The sequence below is a fragment of the Cantharellus anzutake genome (genome assembly GCF_015039405.1).
Source record: "Cantharellus anzutake strain C23 chromosome Unknown EI90scaffold_55, whole genome shotgun sequence".
NCBI classification, from domain to species: domain Eukaryota; kingdom Fungi; phylum Basidiomycota; class Agaricomycetes; order Cantharellales; family Hydnaceae; genus Cantharellus; species Cantharellus anzutake.
In genome coordinates this window covers 103478-120327 of record NW_024067005.1, presented here as the reverse complement: position 1 = coordinate 120327, position 16850 = coordinate 103478, and the positions used below count along the sequence as shown (strand labels likewise).

At 50.0% G+C, this 16850-nt stretch overlaps 3 protein-coding genes across 3 annotated transcripts; all 3 read left to right on the top strand.

Moving 5' to 3' along the window:
• Window positions 1–2068: 2068 nt before the first annotated feature.
• EI90DRAFT_3019250 (uncharacterized protein) lies at window positions 2069–2621 on the top strand (the record flags this gene model as incomplete). The annotated part of the gene is made up of 2 exons (XM_039057327.1): window positions 2069–2363; window positions 2578–2621. The coding sequence occupies 2 exons, from the start codon at window positions 2069–2071 to the stop codon at window positions 2619–2621; spliced, it is 339 nt and encodes a 112-aa protein (XP_038912003.1).
• Window positions 2622–6122: 3501 nt separating this feature from the next.
• EI90DRAFT_3019249 (uncharacterized protein) lies at window positions 6123–6749 on the top strand (the record flags this gene model as incomplete). The annotated part of the gene is made up of 1 exon (XM_039057326.1): window positions 6123–6749. One exon carries the CDS (start codon window positions 6123–6125, stop codon window positions 6747–6749), a length of 627 nt encoding a protein of 208 aa, XP_038912002.1.
• Window positions 6750–15599: 8850 nt separating this feature from the next.
• On the top strand, window positions 15600–16364 carry EI90DRAFT_3129131 (uncharacterized protein; the record flags this gene model as incomplete). Its single annotated transcript, XM_039064162.1, has 1 exon — window positions 15600–16364. The coding sequence occupies one exon, from the start codon at window positions 15600–15602 to the stop codon at window positions 16362–16364; it is 765 nt and encodes a 254-aa protein (XP_038912001.1).
• Between the last annotated feature and the right edge of the window lie 486 nt (window positions 16365–16850).

Genomic DNA, 16850 nt, shown 5'->3' with positions numbered 1-16850 from the left:
TTCGTGCATCATCTTCGGCACTTTCACTGCTTGTAATGTATCTCTCGCGTTTTCCCCTCATCCCTATTTGGACTGCTGCTTCTTCCCATTCTAGCCAGTTAGTCATCATCCCCACTTCTCCTCATCCTCCTGCCCCTCTGGGCCTCGCCCTCCCTACCTCCTTTCGGACGTATCACAGGTTCTGCCTTATGACCTTCGGTACTGCTCTGCTTCTGTCTTCCCTTTGTTGCCGTTTGGACGTCTTCGTTCCGATTCAGATCCCCTTTGTTTCCTTGTGCTTTTGCCCCCTCCATTATATATATCGGTGCTTGTACATACTCGTTTTGGGCTCAGTCCGAAATCGACCTGAAATGCCCCCTAGAGACTTCCTGCTCGCCTACTGTGAAATTAAGGACCAAATGGACAAACAGCAATGGCACAGCGCTCCGCTTGAGTCGCTGAGGCCAAGGTCCTTCCACGCTAAGTCTCCGATTCCACTCCGGAGTCATCTGAATCCGCGCCTTCATCTCTAACAGATAAGGCAATTCTCTCATGAGCTTGCCAACCTGGCAAGTGGGTAAGTCCCCCTTGGGTTTTCCCCTTTGTTCTCATTTGTCTTCTATTATGTATATAAGTCCTGTACTGTAGTTGATGGCACCTTAGTGCAAAATCGACAAGACTATCCCTGTCAGGGACGCATCCAGGGTGGAGGGGGCCCGGATGTAGTGCCCGGCAGAGGGACCCTCTCAGGGAGCGAAGCGGGTGTGTGTGCTGATGGGCCTGATCTGGGACTGTAGTCCCTGGCCACTTAGACTGAAGTGGAAAATGTGAATTGTTATTAAAAGGAAGAACTACACTACTTACCTGAAGTGGAAAACATGAGAAGAAGGTTACTTCTTCAGTTCCCACTTCAGGTACATTTATGTACATGCAGCTTGGGTCACATGACAGGTGCCATGTCATCCACGGAGAGAGCCGCGGCCATCCAGGTGTCCCCATGGGGGATCCCAAGGGCATCCGCTGCAGGCATGCGTGCTAGGCGTAGTGGGAAGTCGTCTGGGGTGTCTGAGCTGGATGGGTCAACAGTACAATGATACAAGGGAAGGTGGTCTGTGTAAATAGAAAGAATAAACAGAAAGGGAGAATGAAATAAAGGAGAAAGAGGAAAGAGGGAAAAGGGAGGAAAGAGAAGGAGGGGAAGAGGGAGGAAGGAGGAGGGATGAAGGATGGGTAGCGGGGAGCAGGTGAGGTGGGCCCAGGTGGGCCCAGGTGGAACCAGGTCAGGCAGGTGTGCCCTGACAATCCCCCAGAGTTCGTGCCCCCTGTTCTGAAGTTAAGTTAAGCATTACCAAATGTAGGCACAGCACTCCTCTCCAAGTCGCTGAGGCCACAGTCCTCCCACCCATTCTCTACCTCCAACCTCCTTCCAGGGAAAGGTCCAGGAACACTGCCCCTCCTTGCTGTGTACTTGACAGGAGCGCTGTGCCAACATTTGATTACGCTATTGTTGGGTCCTTAACTTCAGAACAGTGAGGAAATTTGTATCCGGTGCAACTACTGGACTTATCCAGAGCTCCAAATTCTTATGACGTAAACCAGCGTGACTGGACAAATGACATAAAATGGACAAGCCTGGTATCAAACCCAGGACTTCTAGCGTGCATCCATACACTACTCGCCCATTATGCCAGGGGGGGTACCCCTTCCCTGATGGTTTGGGAGATCACTTGATCCCTTCCTCCAACAAACAGGAGGGGCACAAACTCTGGACTCCCATTGTACATATATATACTATACTTGTAGATACTGGAAACCTCAGTTAGAAAATCAACTAAAGTTATCAGACTCCCTGTCAGGGCACAAGCCCTGGGCCCCCATTACATGTAGTCCCGTTGTAGATTAGTGTCACGTGACAGGCGACGGGTTGGAACCTATCGCTTATCACCCCATAATACCCACACCTTTGTGACACTTATGGCCTGGTGACCTGAGCGAGCCCCACAGACCTCCCACTTTTTTAAGTGCATGAGGTGTGATTAAAACTAATCTACACATCCTTCTTACATCTGTTCCGGGGACAGCACCTGACATGGCACTGTCATACCCCCAAACGGGGAAGCTCACATCCGCAGCGAGAACAAAGGGTGGCTTTGTTAAAAAGCTGCAATCTCCCAATTTGGGAGATAACCTAAACACTGCATCATTGGATGATGATGAAGACCTGCCACATATTGGTAGGACCTCAGGGACAAACCCTGAGGATCCCAAAAACTTACATGGGGTAAATGCGGGGAACAATACCCTTAGAACCCCATGTGCCAACATGATCTCTCCTAGAAAGAGAGAGTTCTCACCACTGGGTGAGGAGGCAAACATGCGCACACGTAAGCGTGCGGCTGCCACACTAACAGCCTTAAGGGCTGGGTCAGACACGCCAAAAGAAGTCCCTGAGCCCCACTATCCTCAGGGAACCTCTCACTTGGTGCAAGACACTGACAAAAACAGCAGTAACTCCTGCTGGCACAGGGGGCCGTTTGTGGCCCCAAGCAATGTGGAAAAATTGTCCACATCATCTCGTGTCACCCACATGACATCCAGCTTGCAATATTGCAGCAAGCCAGTTCACTCCCAAGTCTATTTGACTGGGAGTTACACAAAACCATCAAACGATCACTCCCACTGGCACAGGGAGCCGTTTTTGATCCCAAAAAATGTGGAAAAATCTTTTACATGTCCAGCATCGTCTTGCATTACAGCAAGGTGCAAAACAAACGGTGCAACATATTTGGATGAATGGTCGATCAGGTCATGTGATCAATCCTATTTAGGAAACTGCAAGTCGATCATCATTTATTTTTTGCCATTTGTGAATAATCACATGACTATCACATGACCTGCATGGACATTCATCCAAATTGGGCGCGTCGATTTTTTTGCACCTTGCTGTAAACATGAGACGTCCAGATTGCAATATAGCAGCAATCTGGTTCACTCCCCAGTCTATGCAACTGGGAGTTGTCATAAACAACCAAATGACCATTCCTGCTGGCACAGGGAGCTGTTTGGAGTTCCAAAAAATGTGGAAAAATCGTCCACATCTACAGAATCGTCTCACGTCAGCCATGAGACATCCAGCTTGCAATATAGCAGCAAACCGGTTCACTCCCCAGTCTATGCGACTGGTAGTTGTGCAAATCGATCAAACGACAACTCCTGCCAGCACAGGGAGCCATTTGTGATTGCAAAAAATGTGGAAAAACTTCCACATTGTCTACATCGTCTCGCATTAACTGTGAGACGTCCAGCCAGCAAAATCGCAGCATGCTGGTTCACTCCCCAGTCTATGTGACTGGGAATTGTGCAAAACAATCGAACAACACCTCCTGCTTGCACAGGGAGCCGTCTTTGATTGCAAAAAATGTGGAAAAAACCTCCACATCGTCGTTACCGTCTTGCAGCCATAGTGAGACATCCAGCTCGCCGCCTAGGCATGAGCCGGTTCAAACCCCAGTCTATAAGACTGGGAATCATCAAAAACCCTCATGGGACGACCCCTGCTTGTGCAGGGAGCCAGTCCTGAGTGGAGGAAATGTGGAAAAAACTTCCACACCACCAACACCATCTCACAACCACTGAGAGACACTCAGCACTCTGTCTGAAAACAAGTGTACACACTCCAACATGGATATAAAGGCCATGTCATCCAGATCAACACAGACTCACAGGTTGAGCTCACTTCCAGACTGTCCTCAGATGGCCTCGGACCCAGCGCGGACATGAGGATGAGGAAGCTCCCCAAAGTCGATTGTCCGAGAAACTTCTGGACTTTTTCCAGGTCCCATCCAAATGGAGGACAGGAAGTGATGAAGAACTCCTTCTCAGGCTAAAGGCCCAAGAAACAATAGGAGAAAAGGTCAAGGGCAGATGCTCAGAGGCTCAGGGGAAGCCACTGCTGCCAAGGCCGAACCCAAAACTTTTGCCAAAAAAAGCGAAGTCACCAACTTCGGATGAGGTCACCGAAGTCTGTAGGAGTGCAACGCGGCAGAAGAAGGAGCCTAGTAAGGAGAACCCACAAATGAGCGGGCAACCATCAACACCAGGCCCCATCTTAGGCGATAAATGGCCCTCCTCGGTCACTTTACTCAGGCAAAGGATAAGTGGAAGTAACCTTCCGCAAAACCCCTCCAGTAATGCTGGAGAGAACCAAACAAACCCTCGTGAAAACTTCACAAGGAAAACTTCCAGCAAAACATTGCTAGAGGACAACTGGCACCTTGAAAGATGGTACCACAAGGCCACATGGTGTCAGGGATGCGTCTGGGGTAGAGAGGGCTCGGGGGTAATGCCCGGCACTGAGGCCGTCGCAGGGTGTGGAGCGGGTGTGCGTACTGGTGGGCCCAATCCGGGACAACAGTCCCTGGCCACTCAGACTGAACTGGAGAATGTGTTATTATTATTAAAGGGGAAAACTATACTACTTACCTGAAGTGTGAGAAGAAGGTTACTTCTTTGGTTCCCACTTCAGGTACATTTATGTACATGCGGCTTGAGTCACATGACAAGTGCCACGTCATCCTCAGAGACAGCCGCAGGCATCCAGGTGTCCCCATGGGGGATCCCGAGAGCATCCGCTGCATGCGCACATGCTGGGCACAGCGGGAAGCCATCCAGGGTGTGTGGGCCGGATGGGTCAATAGTACATCGATACAAAGGAAGATGGTCCGTGTAGATAGAAGGAAATAAACAGGAAGAGGAAGATGAGAAGAATGAAATAAAGAAAGGAGAAGGAGGAGGGAGAGGGATGGACAGCGGGGAGCGGGTGTGGTGTGGCCAGGTGGGTCCGGGTGGACCCGGGTCAGGCAGGTGTGCCCTGACACATGGATGGCCGAACTTCTAACTTTCACCCCGCACATAGACAGGGTGAAGTGGGACTGGTTGAATAATGGTCCTACTCAACTCCCTGACACGAAGTGGTCAGGCGAAAATGATACAGAAATTTTCTAGCAGTGGTACACCACACTGCTAGGATTCCTCACATCACAAGGATATAGAGGTGCACACTACAATGAAATCCATCTGGATTGTCTCATTGGTGGATTGGCAGAGCCTGCACTCTCACACGGACTAAAACTCCGTGAAGAAGCCCTCCTTAGAGATAAAGGGGGGAAATTTCTTGAAGTTCTCGATACTCTAATGAGGACATATATCAAGGAGCCCACCACATTGAAGGTGACGGAAAAATACTGCAATGTAAAGTACAATGCAGGAAAAGGACCCAGACAGTCCTACCCAGAACCATCGCTTAATGCTAGGTTTCTGGAAAACATCCTCCCTGAATGCAAGGAGGAAATAATCAAAATGGGATTCTCCTCTTTCGAGGAGATGTTCAGAACAACATCTTGCATGGATGAGATGAAAAACAGGCTGAGGATAGCTCCAGCCTACAGGCCGGAATGCTATGCCAGACCTGAAACCACCGCGACCACAAATCGCGAAATGCCCAACTGTCAGGGACCGACCCGGGGTCGAGAGCGCCCGGGTGTATCGCCCGAGGCTGAGGGTCCGGTAGGTATGACGCGGGCGCGCGCAGCAGCGGGCCCGAAGCAGACAAGGGTCCCTGGCCACTAAGACTAAAGTGGGAAATGTGTTATTGTCATTATCAAGGGAAGTGTAAGCTACTTGCCTAAAGTGGGAAATGTGAGAAGAAGGTTGCTTCTCAGTTCCCACTTAGGCTGTGTTTATATACATGTGGTTGAAGGGCACGTGGGAAGCGCCACGTCATCCGAGCACACAGCCACCTCCGTCTGGGTACCTCCGTAAGAGGTCCTAGGAGCGTCCAGTGTGCGGGGGGTCGTCCGGTGTGTCCGGGTTCGGGTGCGTTACGCTGCAGCCGGGTCAATGGTACATTGATACAAAGGAAGTCGTCCGTGTGATAAGAAAGGAATAAAGAGGAGAGAGAATAGAAAAGAAGGAGAGGAAGGAAGGGAAGGGAGAAAAGGGGAAGAGGGGGGAGGTCAAGAGGAGTGGATGGTGGGGCACCGGGTTAGGTGGGGCCGGGTCAGGCGGGCGTGCCCTGACACCAACCAGACGGGAAAGGAGAAACATGCAGAGCCAAGAGCCAATGTGCAAGACCCTAAACCCAAATGGAAGGTGAATCCTCCCTGAAGCAGTCAGGGAACACCGACCAAAGGCCGGTACAAGTATGCAATAATTGTGGAATACCAGAGCGGACAAAGAGCTGCCCTGAGCACCAGTTAGTAGGAGACAGAAACCCAAGGCACAGGATCGCCAGGGAAGTCGACTACAAAACAGAAGGTGAAGTTGGAGATGACTCCGACAAAGAAGAACCGGAGAATATCTCTGGTGATTTCGAAGTGGAGGACACCTCCAATGACTTCAAACCAGAGGACCCAAACAAGGGACCTCACTACTTGCCCAGAAGAAAGGGTGAGGACATCAGTGTTGGGACCACAATAATGGCCCCAAGATCCGATGTCATTGAAAACAATGACGAAAAAAATACACTGAAACTGGTGATAAGCCAGACCAAAAAAAGAACTACCAACTCTTTGGTGACAACACCAAAGAGGGATTCCCTTGAGGAAAGTCCCTCAGAAGACAACACCCCCGAAAAAAAAAACCTCGGAGGGAGACCCACTGAAGGAGGACCCTTTGGAAGAAACCACCCCGGAGTCTCCAGAAGAAGACAAGCTCTGGGTGGAGTTTATACTCGGCTGGCTAGCGGCCACAATCCGCCCCCTCCCCAGTAGAAATACTGGGCTGCATCATGCACACATGGCCAACAAGGCCAATCAGCCCTCCTCGTACCTGAAGGAGGACCAAGAATTGGCAGATAAGATCAAGTAGAGATCCTAACTCCCACTTGTGCAGACAACCCAGTCCGTGCAATCTTGCTGCCAACTATTGGCAGCCTTCCTCTCATACCGAGAGGTTTTTGAAGGTCTACCCAACCATCGACCTATAGTAATATGCTATAGTTTAACTCCTCAGACTGAGGAGACTCCATTGTGTCTGGAAGTGCTCCAGGCCCTCTTTTTTTGCCTTGTTTATTTTCTCTTTCTTCTCTGGCTCTTTCCTTGGGAAGGCCATAAACACGGTGAATGAGAAAGTCACCAATGCTTTGGTAGAAACACCAAAGAAAGAAACAACCCAGTCCTAGCTCAGAAGAACTGGAACTCCCAGATAAATACCATCTGGAAGGCAATTGCTCGAGGAACCAAACTCCTTGAACTCGCAAACAGGGATAAAGCTGAATAACTCGGCCCAACCTATGTGATACTCATTTTAAATCCATTTTAATTGTAAATTTGCTCTGTTTTGAGCAATACAACTGTTGTACTAATTTCCAAAGTCCCAATGCCCCTACAGCATTGGTTTCTCAGACTTTGGTTCTCTATTCCATCTTCTTCATGTCGCAAGTGTGTGACATTGAATTGCGTCGCAGAGCGTGACATTTAGATGTGTCACAGTGCGTGACAGAAATTCCTGTCATGCCTTGTTACATGCTCCCTGACCGAGTAACTTCGGGTAAAGCCAAGCAACTCAGCTTAAGTCACCTGACATTCAACATGGTGTCGAATCCAAAGGGCAACTGTGTGGTTTCAGGTTTAACCCCACTTATTAATGGTGGGGAAAAACTCGGATAAACATCCAAGGGATAACAATAGGGGAGAAAACATCCCTAATACAATTCCTTGATAGGGGAATTCAGTTTGCTTCCGGTGCCAGCCTGAGACCTCCAGCTGACCACAAATGCAAACAGATCAAACTGGCATTAGAAGACCAGTTGTAAGGAGTCATCATAGGCATCATGCCTATGAACTCGAGATACTCTCGAGACCAAATAACCTAGAGGAAGCTCTAGGGGGGAGTACCCAAACCCGGGAAGTAACCACATCCCAACAGACTTGGGATATGATTCCATCCAAGGAATTGTCCACAGGCAGACACAACAATGTCCACCTGACCCCATTAAAACAACCATGAATGCATGAGAACTAGCATTCATGTTTCTTTGCAAAGTCGTATGACTTCACAGATCACCACACTTGATTGCATCAGATCGAGATTCAAAATTCACGTCAAAATTTGGCATGAACTACACCGAATACTCGGTGTGCAGTTGAAATTCACAACTGCATTCCATCCGCAAGGCGACAGCCAAACGGAAAGAATGATACAAAAAGTAGTACAGATACTACATGCAATGGTCAGACCAGATCAATGCAACTGGGCAGTGAAGCTGTCGATGGCAGAATTCGCAATCAATGCAAGCTTGAACACATTGACAGGATTTGCCCCATTCAAATTAATCTATGGCCACATGCCAAAGATGTGCCTAACAGCACCACCCTCGGACTACCCAGGAGTGAATGACTTCGCCCAAAAGGTGAAGGAAAACCTCATGGCAGCACACAACGTGATAATACACAATTGTGCTGCTCAAACAATCCAGGAAAAAGATGCCCAGACCTGCCTTTGAGAAAAGGCAAGCTTGCATACTGATCCACGGATAAGTTGAAGATGTCAAACTACGTCCTCAAGTTGCCACCACAACTTGAACAATGTGGAGTCCACCCAAGATTCCACATATCCTGGCTCACACCCCATGAGCTGAATGACCAAGAAATCGGGAAGTAAACATATTTTACGATTTCGGGGAAGACCCCAATTGCAAAGCAGTAGTTCGCAAAATCTTAAACCACACATGGGTTCATGACGAACTCTGGTTTAAGGCTAAGTGGAAGCTAGGGGACACCACATGGGAACCCCTAGGAAATCATAATGACCTTGTCCGCCTGGACGAGTACCTCACATTACAAAATGTGAGGGAACCGGAAAATCTCCCGATCTAAGAAGATAGGGAACTCTCGGCATCACTACACCCCCAAAAACGGAGGCGGAAAAAGTGAAGCTGAAGGGCGATCACCCACAGCCAAGAGCGTGGGAAGATTCTGGGTGAGCAACTCGCCCGGACAGCCACACCATGGGCTAGACATCACATGGTCTAAGCGAGTTACAGGCTCACGTGCAAAACCATATGCAGTACAAACTGCACCGATGGCACAACAAGCACCATTCCAGGGATTCATCCTGATGAGCTTGAGGTTGATAGTTCCATTGGTGAGGCACTCCCTGATGAAGTGGTAATGGACGTCGATACTCTTGGTTGCTGCATGGTTAATGGGGTTCCGTGTGAGAAGGTTGGCAGCTCAATTGTCGATGTGTAGGTCCTGGCATTCCTTCATGCAACTCTTCAAGCAACCACCGGAGCCAAATCACCTCCTCGGCAGCCACCACATATTTGGCATGTGTCAATGATGGAGCAACGCTGACCTGCTGTTTGGACATCCAGGAAACCGCCCCCCCAGACAGGAGGAATACATATCCAGATACTGATTTGCGGTTCAACATATCGCTTGCCCAATCCGTGCCCGTGAAGCCTACGAGATCTCCCCCACCTGCGGTATATACGATTTCCCTGTTAATAGTCCCAGCGAGATACCTCATAATATGCTTGATCCAATCCACATGTTCTTGGCCAAATGTCGTGGCGAAGGGAGCCAGCACTCTCACCGACGCACAGATCTCCGGTCGCGTCCCCAATGCCGCATACATTAGGGATCCAATCACCTCGAGAAATGGATATGAGGAGACCTTTGAATGCACTTCGTGGGAGGTGGGTTTGAAGTGTACTCCAGCAGGTAGTGGTGTGATCGATAGTGTACAGTCCATCATGTTGAAGCGTGTTAGGACATCCTTGATATATTGCGACTGATCGATCAATAGTGCTCCTGCTGATATGTCTTGGTGGATTCGAATACCTAAAATCCATGATGCTTCCCCTCGACTTGATACCTTGAATCGTGTTCCAATGGCATCTTGGATGGAGATCAGTAGCTTTTCATCGTTTCTGGTGAGAAGTTTGTCGTCAATGTAGACGGGGATAATGACAATCGTTGCGTACCACACCCACCCGGCCTGCTTTAGCCCATAGAGTCCCTTCTTCAACTTCGCGATTTTCTGCTTCCCCTTCTCCTCATATCCCTTGGGCTGCCGCATATAGATCTCCTCCAACAATACACCGTTGAGATATGCGGACTTGATATCCATCTGGTGGGTTCTCTAGCCCTGGCGAGCACATATAGCTAGGGAAACCCGCAAAGAAGCAGACTTTACAACTGGGGCGAAAGTTTCGGAATAATCGATGCCTTCGGGTTGGCTGAAGCCTTGGGCAACCAGACGTGCCTTGAAACGAGTAACCTTCCCATCCGCACTACGCTTTTTCGTTAGTACGAATTGGCAACCAACAATGTTATGGACGTTCAGGGACTTCCACCAGCTGTATGTGGGGGGAGACGGATAGTTTGGAGTCCTATGCGATGCCGAGCCACTTGACTTTGTTAGAGTGTTTGATTGTGAAGCTGGGGCGGTCAGTTTGGGGTAGCGTGAGGTGTAGGTGGGATTGTCTGGAGCGTGTGAAGTGGATGAGGGGATGAGGTTGGGTCAAGTGAGCGATATGTCTAATAAAAGATCATCTATAAGTGATAGAGTGAAAGATAACATGAATGGGATAAGGAACGCACTGAAAGACTTCCACTGCGCCCCCCGACGGACAACCTGATCTGGAAGTCAATACTCAAGCGAAGGAACGACTCCACCCCGAACATACGAAACTTCCTCTGGAAACTGGCGAGGGGGGCCCACAAAGAGGGCACATACTGGGCAAAAATCCCAAGCCGCGAAGATAGGGCAGTGTGCAAGGAATGCAACACAATCGAATTGATGGAACACAATGTTTCCAATGCCCACATGCACACAACCAAGGGCCGAAACTCTGGGCAATCGCCAAAAGAATGGGCCAGACCAAAGGAATCAACTGGCCGGCGGAAATGGGCCTACACCACGTAATGGCAGCCCCACTGACCAAAGTCAAAGACTCCAAAGGAAAGACAAAAGCGGGTGCGACCCGACTTTATAGAATCGTCTCCACGGAAAGTGCAGGGCCACTGTAGAAGCTGAGGTAATTGGTAACGACGATGGTGAAGCTAGCAGCATCCCCCCCCCCCCCAACGAAGCCATCGGCACCTTCCTAACCGCCCTGAATCTGAAGCAAGACAGATGCCTCATGAACAGGAAAAAGTACCGCAGGAACGCAATCCAAGGGAAACTCGTCCTACAGACCTGGAGCGGAATCCGACAAGACAAGGCACGCCTCACAGAGAACTGGCTTAGGAGCAATGCTAAATGCCAAATGTATTGACACTGATTTCCGACCATTTTTGGACACGCACGAGATCCAGCTGGGTCATCCAAATCTGACGCACAGATTTTTTTTGAGGGTTGCTGTAATTCTAAAATGACCACAACCACAAACGAGTAAGTCAATTAAGTTACCCTGTTTCTCTTTGCCAACACGGTCTCCAGAGGGATTCAGTGTGACGTATGTGGGGAAGAATTCCGAAAGGAGAAGGCCCTCAACACACATGTGTCTAATAAACACCAGCAACACATCGAGTCCCCAACAGGAGAAATCGTACTCACTCGTAATCCAGGAACAGGTAAATTCCACTGTCCTCAACCTGACTGCTCCTACAAGGGTACATCTGCGAGTGCAGCCTCAAAACACGTGCACATACAGGAACACCTTACCTCTCACTACAGTGCATCCGCTTTGAGCAATCCATCCTCGAGTAACCTCCTTTCGGATACTTCGGTCTCTACCCCAACCTCAGCCCCTCACACTTCAGGCCCCCTTCATCTGAATGCACATTCGTCATCTTTGGCGGTCCCAGTGGATGAATCATCTCTCATTCATCCTCCGGAATTCCGTCACCTGCAGCTGGGGATTGACCCCAGATATAACCTCATTGTTTGCCAGACATGCAAACAGGGGGTTCATCGTAAGAACCTGAAGAGCCATGTGTCGAGAAAGCATACGGCAAAGCTGCCTTCAAACTATGAGAAGATTCTCGATGATTTAGATATCCCTCCTGAGATAGCGCGTCCTAAGCACAAGGTGCACCCGATCCGATCCATTGACCTCCAGTGTGGCTTCATGTGCAACTTTCCGGAGTGTCTGTTTGCTGGACTAGAGAGGGACTCGGTGGTGCGAAACCATATGGCAACTCAGCACACAGGCTTCCCCCACCACCCCATTGAGAGCTTCGTACAGGTTGTTTGGCCAGGACAAAGTGGCTTCCAGGCATGGGCAGTGCATGGAAACGACCTATCATCTTTCGGTATCCATGAGACCGACTTGGAGAACTTCTTCACTAAGCTCTCTGACAACGAACGCTACAGATGGCAGCACAGCGGGACCATGGAAGCCCCCAATCCACGTAAAGGAAATGCCTTCCTCACCACATATGGGTGGTTGAATCGCACAGAGGGTCTCCCACATCAGGAACTTCATGAAATAACCGTGATTCATGCCAAAGATGACCCCACTTGGATGCAAGGGCTTTCTTCCAGAGTCAGAAAGTACTTTGAACGGATCAACCCCATCGTCAAGTCCACCCATCCTTTGGTCCTCAGCTGGGTCAACAGCAATTCAGAGTAAGTCCCTCTGTTCATCACTTATATGGCTTTTTCCCATCTCAATCATCATTGTAGCGACCATAACATCCCATTTTCATATCCGCAGAACTCAGCGACCTCCGAGAGATATGAAGATCTTGGAGTTCGCCTCCTTTCCTATGTTATTCGGCACTGCATGACGGAGCAATATCTGCTCCCCATCCTGCTCACCAGGCGCCAAAGGAGGGCAGCACTGGGCATCTGCGATGCCCTCCAGTCGGGTCTAGAGGACGATGACAGATGGGACATACTGATCCATCACCTCCTCCACTTCTTGCTGTTTTCCAACCATCGCAAGATCTTCTACCAATCAGACAGGGATCCAATCGGAACCTTCACAATGCTCATCAACTTGGATTCAACCCACGGCAACTTCAGTTCCTGTTCAGCTGTGTGTGGCAAAACATCAGGACTCCTTCATGTTTTTCGACTCGTGGCCATCAAAACACTCGCTCTAAGTGCCCCAGTGGACAACGAGGCTAATGACAGCGACAACAGCAGTAGCAATCATGATGATGCTAATGATGATGACACTGATGACGACGACGTGGATGGCAACATGCCGCTAGTCCACAACGAGAGCAAAGACTTTGAGTATGTGGAAAGTCCCCCCAACTTCCCATGTCATACCCACAGCCCTGACCCGCTGCCTCCAATAGGGAATTCTGCGCCCAGTGGCTGCATTCTGGCCGCCAAAGTCCCTTCAATACCATCTCATCGATAGGTCAATTCGCTGCCAGGGTGGCAATGACTGATGAAGTAGGACGGACCACTGTGGTGTGGGATGAACATTACCAGTCACTGTCAGTCAAGGACAAATGGATCAAACTCGCAGATATCCCCTCCTTTTATGAGGGATTGCTCAAGAGCATTGAAGAGAAGATGCGCGAGCTCTCAAATGGGGTTGACCTCACCATCCATTATTCCGACATCGGAGACAACGTTGGGAATAAAGTCCCCCACTTTGGCTTCCTCAATCATCTCACGATTTCCGACGCCAGATACCGAGTATTATTCTCATTGCGTTCATCCGAGTGGTTTGCTGAAAACCCAGAGGGGGGCCTGGAGTGGTCCCGACTACGGGTGGGTCAGTGGATGAAGCAGGCACGAGAGCTCAATACTCTCTTCCTTATTGCCATCCATATCGGAGGTGGACAACCACCTCGGGCACCGAAATACTGGGCATATTATACAGAAATCTTCAAAATGAGGAGAGGAGCCTCCTTGCCCTTCCTGGTGGATTGGCCACCATCATCGGTTACAATAAAGTGAGGCCTCTAGATTGAGGGAGACAGTAAACTGACTGCCAAAGTAGACGAACTCTGTAACCAAACGACGGAAGTACATCGCCCGTTTTTTGCATGAGGGCCTCTCCAACCTCCTCTTCAAGTACCTTATATTCATCCGGACCATAGAGGAGGAGTTTGCCGGAATCCTTTGGGGGGAGGAACAACGGAGCTACTTGCACCACCATCTCTTTTACACTGACCAGTGCAGTATGCCTGCCACGCCATTTCTCAGTGCTAACTTGGAGAAACAGACCAAAAAATACCTTAATAACGCGGGGCTTGATGTTTCCACATTCCGACATCTGGCAGCAGCCATCGGACGACGCTTGAAAGTGGGGATCATCGATCCTGAAGAAGATACGAGCAATGGAATCGATGCGCAGGCAGGACGACTTACCACCACGTCCGATCGCATATATGGCCTGCAGAGGAATGAGGTTGGTGGTCTTACTGACAATATCCTGGCTCTCTTTCGCGGGGTGAGCAGGTTATGGCACTACAAAGTCCTCCAATTGCCTGCGCAGGGCCCTCCCCTACCGGATATGACAGGTATCCTCGACGAGGAATCCTCAACTTCCTCAGTCCCCAACCAGGGTACTGCCACAGTCCAATTGGACGAAGGAAGCGTCAGGTCCCTGCTAGAGGAAGTAATCAGCAAGCAAGTGACACCTAAGCTAGAGGCCCTGGAACAACACTTGACGGCCCTGCTGAGCATCGCCTCCACCTTTCCTCCCTCGGCTTCTGCTCCCACACCCCCTCCAACTTCCCAACTTCCAGCTTCTCCTCTCACCAGAGACGTAGCCATCACGATGAGGGAAAGGGGCAGCGAGAGGTCAATGGGGGATGGCCTCGAGCGCAACACCAGTCAAAGGCTTCAACAGTCCCTAGGGAAGAGATCTCATGGAAATGATCCCCAATCCTTCATATCATGATCACACAAACGGTGAACCAGCTTCCTCAGTGGCCATGGCTCAGAGGGAGGAAGGCATTGCGCCAGTTTCCGAACATTCGTGGTCCGTCTCTGGCCAAGGTAAGCAGCAGCTCCGCTATCCAGAACCTCGTGGGCTCGTTGATCAAAGACATTTTTCCTAGAAACATCTCCCACCCACGCAGCTGTGTTCAATGTCCGATGGTAACTCCGCTAGCTCATAGGGAGACAATGGGTGCTTTCCCCATCAAAGGAGTCGCTGTGACTGGCGTTCATGTATGTGTTGCAACTAAAATCATCTTTGTACACATCCTATCCAGCTGCACAATAAACCGTGAGCCGAAGGCTTTATCACGTTCAAGGCCTTTATCAGCTATTTATTAGTGGACGTCCTGGACATCCTGGGATCACCACGCGGAACTTAACTTCTCGAGACGTCCCGCAGTTCAGATATGAGCTCGAGTTTGAGCTGCAAGTGCAAGGTCCGTGGCTCGATTTGACCCGGCCACCCGAAATGCACGATGTTGTCGCAGCGGCAAAGACCCTGCTCCAGGACGACTTGTTTTACCATGACTTGTGTCACAGTCTTGCTGAAGACAGCAGCAACAGCGCTAGTTCCTGCGCATCGCCAGCTGAGGCCCATAGCAGGGTGTATGCTCAGTTCCCAATGCAGTCCTCGGTTCAGAGAGACTTTGTGCTTGAGTACGATCCAAGTATGAGCTCCAGCATGTCACCTGGAAATCCCAGAGACGGGTAGCCCAGCGTTAGATTCGAATGATCCACACCAGTCTGAAGCGTCTGAGATGTCCAGCGCTGCAGATGCTGAGCCAAATGTCGCGTACGTGTCTGACTCCGAGTTTGAAACCGAGAGTACTAGCTCCTACGACGCATCCGAGAGTGCATCCGAGAGTACATCCGATGTACCAGAGCACAATCTTAAAGAGTTAAGGCCTAGCGGCCCCTCTTACAGCTCAGAACCCGACATTTCTGATGACAAATTGGTTTCTCATGTTCCAGAGCCAGTTGAGATCGAGTTTGCACACACAGACGAAGTCATAGAGCCCCAATTGTTGGAGGCAACAGCGTACTACCGCCCGATTAAGCCAGCCGCTGATGATCCTGAGAGGTTCAGCAAGCCTTACTGTGATAAGTCAGACATTTCCAAGTCGACTTTGGAGTCAGAGCAGTCGCTTGCGTTCCAGAATGCGACCATGCGCCATGTAACTCCAGAGTTTGAGCCAGAGTTCATATCAGAACTTGAGTCCGGCGAAAACATGTTGCCAGACGAAGGCCACAGCCCATCGTGCGAGCCAGAGAGCACACAAGAGGCTGGTCGCAGCCAGTGCCTTATGCTTCCAGCAATAAGCACTGGCATCGCGGAGATGTCAGAGTTGTACCCGTTTGCCCTTGGGTTTGAGCCAGATGTGCCCAGAGCCGACCCAAGAGCACTGAGCAGTCTAGCCAGCGAAGAAGCCAGATCGGTCAGAGAACCCATTATTGAGCCGCCCCCTGGGCTCAGAGTGACGCCCCAGCCAGTAATTGCCAGAACTCCAAGAACCGAATGTTGACCCTAGACAAACTTCGCCCCAGTCTAGATGAACAGACCTAAGTGTACAAGCTAAAGCTGAGCGCAGAGATCAATTTCATGTTATGCTCCGATTCCCAAAGTGAAGTACACACATTTGAGATACCGGACGTTGTCCCCGACGCATTGAAGTCCGCAGGTGCAGATTTAGTCCCGGCAAGACACTTCACAAGGGTAAAGCAGATCGCATTATACATGAGGACGCAATGTCCAATGCGACTGCAGACCAAGGTGCTCATGGGTAGATTATGCCATCGCCCCCCAATCAACAACCTGCATGCTCATGTACGCTGAGGTTGATTATACCCGTCTGTAATTATCATCGGTGCTGGACGCCCAAGTCAGACTTAACAAATTTTACACCTCTATTTATCATTGACCTTCGTCACACAAGGCAGTTGGGCACTTACCACCCCTATTACGGAGCAGTCAACTAGCCAGTAGTAGAGACAGCATCCATGTCAGAGAG